Genomic DNA, 8,597 nt, shown 5'->3' on the forward strand with positions numbered 1-8,597 from the left:
TGAATGATGACATCTCTAAATAAGAATAAAACATGGGTCGAATCAATTTATTGATCAAATATTTATAAAGTAGCAGCAATAACTGCACCGAATTGAACAAGTGGCAGGAATGTAAAATTCACAATGAAGAAACTTCTCCAGCCATCAAGTTGGAGGCAGGCAAGAACTTATTTCCACAAAGTTGGTTGCTACTTCTTGCAGCCTGCTTTAGAGGTATCATTGCAGATATTTTTCATTGGAACATTTGTAGAATTAGGTGCGTTTTTCGTGGGGAAACCGAACGTCAGCTTAATTTTCCTGGAGACAACCCCCGTTGCATCTCCAGGGATCATCTTCTGATTTTTCATCCAAGGAATCGTAAGATTTAAAATCATATGAATCAAGCTGATATAATTCAAGCTCAAGTGACGCAAGGTCGTATGATTTTACTAATTCGTCGAAACCATCACTTGTCACCACAGCGGTGCAGCCGATGTCTTCTGCCCAAACACAGATACTGAGGTTTGGACTGAATGCGAGTCCTGCCACACAGCTTTCCAATAATTGCCTCCCATTATCACATGCGTAGTAACGAGAGCAGTCGGTTTCATGAGGAATCGCGATTTTTCCATGGTCGGGACATGCATTGATTTTTGGAACACACTTCGCCATTGTTGGCCAGTCACACCCCTGCAAAATTGGATTAAAATGCAATCCAATTCCGCACTCTTTTAGGACTTTTTCTCCTTTGACACATTCGTAATATAAAGAACAATTCCTTCGATGAGGGATTTGAACAGGTTTATCAGAATCTTCTTTGGGACATTCAGTAGGAATGGTATTCGGTATTTCAGTAGAAGACTCAGTTGCTGATGGAGTTTCCGTAGAATCGGTAACAGGTGGCGAAAAAGGATTCTCAGTTGATGATGATTCACTAGGACTGATATTAGGTGTCTCAGGAGCCGATTCAGTTGATGTTGACGATTCAGCAGAACTTATACTTGGCGTCCCAGGAGATGACTCAGTTGATGACGATTCAGAAATGGTATGCGGTATGTCGGACGAAGACTCAGTTGATGGAGTTTGTGTAGAATCGGTGGCCGAGGTCGAAGAAGGATGCTCAGTTGATGATTCACTAGGACTGGTGCTTGTTGTTTCAGACGAAGGCTCAGTTGATGGAGATTGTGTAGGAACTGTAGCCGATGTCGAAGAAGGATGCTCAGTTGATGATGATTCACTAGGACTGGTAACTGGTGTTTCAGGAGAAGACTCAGTTGGTACTGATGATTCAGTAGAACTGGTACCTGGTGGCTCAATTGTCACTGGCGGTATCGAACAGTTGACGTTTTCAGGTTTATCACATGTGTGACGTTGTAGATTGAAGTGTTCACCTCGTGAACATTTATGAAGGGTTAATTTGGTATCGAAGCAGATGTAGTATTTTTCACAACTTAATTCATGGCGGTAAAACTCTCCGTTCTTCGAGCCATTAGGGGGGCATAAGTTTGATACGTTTGGATGCGAGGTAATTTCTTCCACTTCCGTGGTAACTGGGTCTGAAGCCATTCTATGTGTTGTAATGTCTTTATTTATACAGCCTGAATTGGCTGGCCAATCACACACTTGTTTTTTTTCATTGAAATACAGACGATTTCCTGCGGCATCTTTATACGGACACTGACGGGGTATCTTTCGTCCTCCAACACATGAATAGTATTTTGTGCAATCATACTCATGCGCAAGGCTGTACCATGAACCCACTTCAGGGCACTTAGTTGACATTTCCACGTCGAGTTCCTCAGCATGCAAGGCAAACAGCATTGCTGCTATACAAGCGGCGACGGCCCACTGCCCTTCATGAAAAAAAAGGGTATCAGTCAAAAGTATCGATTTAAAGATCTAAATAGCACTTGTGTGCCCAAAACTAAGATTGGCATCTACATTATACGCCGTTTTTGGCAGTTATCACAAAACGTTTATCAGTTTCGATAGTACGGCACCTTCACCAATCTTGTGTAAACTCTACGGAAGATACCAAAAAACATGGGAATTTAATGACTCTTGAATTTTCCCCCTGTACATGCGATAAAAGGTGCCCAACATCAGGCCACCCCCAAAGGTGCCCTCAGTTATTTATTTATAATATTTGGACTTTCTCCAGATGAATTCAGTGATGAGAGATAAAATATTTTTGTAGTAAATTTATTTCCATTCCCTGCTTCATCTCTCTTTAGAAGATTTATGGAAGGAAATATTTTCTAATCGTAAATATGTAATTCTCAGTTCATGAATATCAAAAATCCTGAATCGAGGCAATCAATAGACTTGAAGACTGTGCCACTTCCCCACGCGTTTTTCAAAAAATATTTTTTACCGAACAAATACAATGGATGTTCGTTTTCCATATTACTAATTCGGTTGAGATTTTTTTACTAGAATTTATGAAGATGGACTTAAAAAATTAAAAAAAAAAATTTTCCTTGAAAACTGTGTGTGAATTTTGGATGTGCGACGAATTTCACCAATTTCATGCCATATTTTCTCAAAATAAATAACGCAAAACCAAAATTATCACACACATACGTGCCGACATGCGGTAAAAACATCATTTCTTGATGTTTCATTGCATTCTACATAATTTCCGAGCACAATTAGAATATGCCAAAATCCAACAAATGCAAAGCTTCCATTCGGAAGTAAACAAATTGCTGTATACAAGGGAGAACCATAATGCCTGTAGGAGAGGGCATCAATATATCCGGAAATTGCATATAGACTACTTTTTCGTTAGTAGAAGCATCCATTCCCTACTTGTGTAGTTTCCCTTTTTGAATAGTAGTTCAACTGTTGAAAAAATCCCAAAAGACTTTTTCAACCTAAAATTATCCCTACATTCACCCCCTAAATTTGGCTATCGCGTTTAAGGACGTCCTGCATAGTCAGGAATAATATTCTTGAATCAAGACTATAATGCTGCATTCACCAAAGAACTATACTTCCATTATAAGTATATTAATATCCTCGAAGCAAGATTACTCGTTTGCCTGAATTAAAAATAGAATATTTCCGATTCTTGATTGAATGTACTTACGATTCATGATTATGGTCTTGGAGAATGTTCTCATCAAAAAAATTTGGTAACTACGATCGAATATCAATATACAGATTGAAACTACCTCGGCAAGCAAACTACCTCTTTTATAATAACCTGAGCCTAAGCTTATCGCCAGATAGGAACGGCCCTGTTATGTGTAATACTCCCGAAATCGATACGACTGATAGTGTTGACCCGATCCATTAAGACTAACATCAATATTAAACAACAATCAGTAATCAGGAGTTTCCATTGTATTGATTTGCAATCATTGTATTGAGCAATCAATTGTTATTTCTTTTAGATAATTGTATCAAATTCACATAAACCGTCCGTAGTGAGGAATTTTTCGACATCCAGTGCCAAATACATTTCAATTTCTAATTCTAGAATAGAGCGCGTATTGCTTTCCGTGGGTGCCAGAGTAGTAAAATCTTACCGTTTCTCAATTTCATTAATTTTTATCTCAATAATAATAGGAAAAATAAATGGTATCAACAAAGTTTTTCACCATCAGAATTTAATTGCTGAATAATCTATTCGGAATCGTCATAATTCTCTTCATCTTCTTCTTCGTTTCGCTTTCGCGTTTTGCGTTCTTTTTCATTTTTAGGGATGATTATGTAATATATATATAAAAGAAAAAGAATATATCTAGTAAAAAAGAAAAAAAATTAAAACTTTAACTTTATGTGGCCTCCTAATAACTGGAACTGAAATTTTACCTTCCACACCCACACAATGAGAGTACCAATTTTATGAAAAATCAACAACAATATAATTCCAAAAAAGCTAAATATGAAGAAATTTACAAGAAAATTATGATTGGAGGTTTTAGAGCTTCCTCAACGACAAAAATGATAAATTTACGAGAATAATGGATCGATAATCCATCAAAAATCAATGTCTCACATCAAAATATAATTAATTCGGAAATTTAACCAAAAATTTATTTGACGATAACAAAAGTGAATGAATTAATCAGAGGAGTTGATCACAACAACCTCAACTCACGAAAATATAATGAAAAATTAGAAAAGACGCCATCTTGGACCCTTTCTCAAGAATAGCCAAGACAAAGGCTACAATTTTACAACTTCACTCAAATTTAATAACACTTCGGCTCTGCCCACCTGTCGATTGGTGAGAAATCACCTGCTCCAGGATAGACAGCAACCTCCATAATAAAAAATAATAATTTTTTAAACTCAAAATAAATAAAATAAATGCCAATCTGGCAGACAATACAATTTTCCGACTACATCTCGCTCTGGCTAGGAGACGACTCTCAATTTCGATGTTTTAACAATTTTGATGAAATTCAATAGCTGGTAGCTCAGGTTTTAGAGTAGACCCTATTGTTACGAGGGGGAGGGAGGATAATACTCCCACCTTGTAATTAACTTCTACTCATACACAAAGAAAAACACACTTTTAGATACAAAAATGAAGAAAATATAATTTCATGAGAGAAAAATATGGAATATTTACAAGTGAAATGATGGTTGGAGGTTTTGAGACCTCAACAAAGATAAAAGAAGAATTTTTACAGGGCAAATGGTATTAGAATTGGGAAAGGGTTGGAGTGTTTCCTTTCCCGATTCTCATGGATGAGAGAAGTCTCCTAGAGGCGAATTTTTAATAATTTTGCCTTAGAAGAAGGTCTCATTTTTCATTTAAAAATGGAAATAAACAAATTTTATAAACAAAAAATCAATTACGGGTAGGCGACCCGTGTCGTCACAAACTATTGGATACTATTTTTTGTTCTTTGGTGTGGTTAAAATGCAGCTGTTAGTTTCCGCGATACAGAGAAAGGCTCCAACCAACATATGACCCTCATATAACCCCATAGATTTTGTGGGTATTTTTTTATTTTATAGTGCCTCATATGTAGGAGCCTTCATATACTTTCGTTTTCCTCCGCTCGCTGGGCTCGCTCCCCCCTTCTAAGAAATATTTTATTGATAACAGTTTTTCAGTTAAGTATAGTCACTTAAAGTCCAGTCTTATTTTTATTCTATATCTAACAGGCAGGCTATTGTTATATTCAGTGAAATAATGAAACACATAACACAAATTAATAAAATGGTTGCGGTGGTTTATTAATTTTGGAGATCTATCCAGGAACATTTGAAATGGATTTCTTGAAGAATCGTTTCAAGTTGGGTTTATGTGACATCCTTCAGACTGGTTACAATTTAAAGGGGTTCAAAGGGGGATACGTAACACTACTCCCCTTCGTGCAAAAGATTGCCTCATAAAAGTTGGTTCATATATAAGCCTCATATATAGGCCTCATATATAAGCCTCATATTTAGGCCTCGTAGGGAAGGTGGATCTGCAGGCTCCTCTCTTTCAGGGGCGATGAGGGGTCGAACGGTAAAGGGAGTGGGGCGGTGAGAGGAGGAAGGGGCCGGGGGAGGAGGAAGCGGCGGAGGGGAGGAGAAGCGTCCCCTGAATTTTCGGCGTATATTTTTTTATTATATAGAGAGATTTCTATTACAGTTAGAAGTGAATTACTTTTTTTTACGATTACTGTAAACTAAAGATTACTTTTCGCTTCGCTCGATTAGATTACGGTTTTCGGGCCCAACCACATAAAATATCGTCTGTCACACGGCATCCGCGAGACGCGGAAATATCGTATGTCCTCGTCTTCGGCTCGGATTATAAACTCACATTCGGTAGATAATGCTTTTATCGCCTTATGACATAAGATACTATTTTTTCCTTTTTGGCCCAATTTCAAATTTCCCAATTCCATCTGAACCGTGCAGATTCACTATCCCCTAAAGTGGATAATTCGCGTGAGTTGTGCCACAAGGTCGTATACACATTTTTTTTTTGGTTTTCACGAAAATTTTTGCCAAAAGGTCGTATAAACACTTTCCCAGAGGATATGAAATCTCCACGTTTCAGATGATTCTGAGTCATCTGAGCTTATCTTTTCGGAATCAAATTTTTTACTTTTTTACAAGGAATTTGAAAAATTTGGAAAATTCAGGCCAAAAGGTCGTATAAACACTTTCCCAGTAAATATAAAATCTCCACGTTTCGGATAATGCTGAGTCATCTGAGCCCAATTCTACCAGACAATTTTTGCTTCCGAATGGAAGCATTGTAATCGTTCAAAAAAAAGTTCGATTTTTTGTGTTATATCGACTTTATTATGATCCAGAAAGTCCGAAAATACAATTTTTAGACGTCGTCCGTACGTATGTGTGTATGTATGTAACAAATTTTTTCAAACTTTTTCTTTCATTTCTCGCTAATGAATCGATGGAATTCAATCTTTTTTCACACACCTGCACGGAAAGTTCGTACTTTGCTCCCGCTCATCAAAGAGCAAAATACGAAATTTCCTTTGCAGGCGTGTTGAAATAGTATATTTCTAACCTAGGGAGGGAAAATAAAGGATCCTCAGCCGCCAGTGCAATTACCAGCCGAGCCGAAGGCGAGGTTGGTAAGCACGCGGCTGAGGGTCCTTTATTTTACTTCCCGTGGTTAGAACGCGATTTTCCGTCTCGGCGTAGGCGCAAAGTCAGAGTTCCCTCCCGCGAAGTGGGAGGGAAATGTAACTTTGCGCCCGCCGGGACGAAAAATAGCATGTGCACCTCGGGCGGGAAAACATGACTTTCCGCCCTTGATGCACAATATACTATTTTTTTTTATGTAGATATTGTTGAGCCCTATCCATCGCCGTTAATCAAAATTGAATTAATTAATTCATTTTTTTAATTTTTTAATTTTTTCAAAAATCGGCTGTAACACGATAAGTAAAAAAAAAATGTTTTAAATTCATTGAATGATGGCTCAAAAAAATTTGTTTGTGTGTCCTTGTGGGTTCGAAGATGAAGGTGATAGTCATAATCATTCTTTTGATTTATCTGAAAGTTTGAAAAAATTTTGTATTTTTTGAAAATCAGAACTCCCGAGATATCTTCAAAGATTATACTCCAAATGAAGTCAATCATAGCTTAAAACGTTCGTTTCAATCCTATTATGTCACAGTTAAAAGATGATGACAACACCTATTTCGGTTGATCTGATTTTTGTGATAATTTTTAAAAATTTCTAGATTTTCATATATTTTCTTGAGAGTGAGCTGCCTGATGGGTTTTCTCACATGTGGTATTTAAAATTCATTCAATTATGTACAAATAAAATTGTTCTGATAACATTTCATCGAAATTTAAAGATCAAATAGATTGCATCATTCTTTCATTTGATTAATAATCGAATTTTAGAAATTATTCTAAGAGCATTCGAAAGTTTTCGGAAAAAATTTCCCGTCTCTCTCAGATTTCCATGATTTCTCTCCCCATCCCTCACAGCTCCGGTATCGATTTTGCAGGAAAAATCTTGCGAGACTCTCCATAGTAAAACAATCGAGTGTCGACTCCCTTAATAGTAAAACCGTGAGATTTAGAGTGTCGCAAATTTTGGCCCACCCAACAGGGAATTGAACCTGGGTCCCCGATATACCAACCCCACACTCTAACCACACGGCCACTGCCGTCGCTCGAAAGTTCGTCATTTTCCATTTTTTGTTGAAAATGCACTGCCATTGATGATTTGAATCAAAGAAAAGGGGTTGAATTGATGCACTTATTATGGAAGAGAATTACTTCAACCTCACATAAATTGAATAAATTGGTGGTATAAATACATATTTAATTATCTGGAGAAATCTGAGCTTTATAAGAGAGGATACATGAAAACCTGTTATAACTAACTGAAACATCAGTTGTGAAAAACAGAGGTTTTAGTTATCTGGGGCTCATAACGTGATCTCGATGTACGTAGATTTTCCATCATTGATGCCTGTCGAATTTAGAAAATTAACCCTCTGACGACGAAGTCCTCCCAATCCCTGGCGGTATGAGCGGAGTGGGGGTACCAGTTACCGTGCTTTAGCTTTGTGTGTGGTGGTGAACCTTTCTCGTCAGAGAGTTGAATTATGTTATACTGAAGAAGTTGATCTGAAATGTTCTTTATGAAAGTCATTACCAATTCTTACTTCTTTCATTTCAATCATTCTAATCCATTTACGATTGAAGATTAAAGATTAATTTTTTCAAGGGATACTTTTTTGTTCTTCCAAATAGACATAGTATTTCAATTCAGTCAGTTCGTTGTCATAGAACCGAACATCTATATACTTCATAATGCACTTTTTCAGAATTATTACCGCTATTATGTATACAGGGTGTTTCAGAAGTACATGTACATCTGAACACCCTAGGATCAGGGGGTGATTCTGAGCAGTAAAGTACTCTTGCACTTTTTGATCAGACTCACCCCTAAAAAGTTATTGGCAATTCAGGGTGGGCCAATGGGGAGTGATTNTATACAGGGTGTTTCAGAAGTACATGTACATCTGAACACCCTAGGATCAGGGGGTGATTCTGAGCAGTAAAGTACTCTTGCACTTTTTGATCAGACTCACCCCTAAAAAGTTATTGGCAATTCAGGGTGGGCCAATGGGGAGTGATTTTTAAGCGGGCGCACATCCATGTGA

General features: G+C 37.4%; 1 protein-coding gene across 1 annotated transcript; it reads right to left on the minus strand.

Moving 5' to 3' along the window:
- Nucleotides 1-220: 220 nt before the first annotated feature.
- On the minus strand, nucleotides 221-1,800 carry LOC107045214 (probable chitinase 10). The gene has a single exon (XM_015267391.2). The coding sequence runs from the start codon at nucleotides 1,798-1,800 to the stop codon at nucleotides 289-291; it is 1,512 nt and encodes a 503-aa protein (XP_015122877.2). The 3' UTR covers nucleotides 221-288.
- Nucleotides 1,801-8,597: the final 6,797 nt, after the last annotated feature.

Source organism: Diachasma alloeum, unplaced genomic scaffold (genome assembly GCF_001412515.2).
Source record: "Diachasma alloeum isolate Michigan unplaced genomic scaffold, Dall2.0 Dall_scaffold_00889, whole genome shotgun sequence".
Classification (NCBI taxonomy): domain Eukaryota; kingdom Metazoa; phylum Arthropoda; class Insecta; order Hymenoptera; family Braconidae; genus Diachasma; species Diachasma alloeum.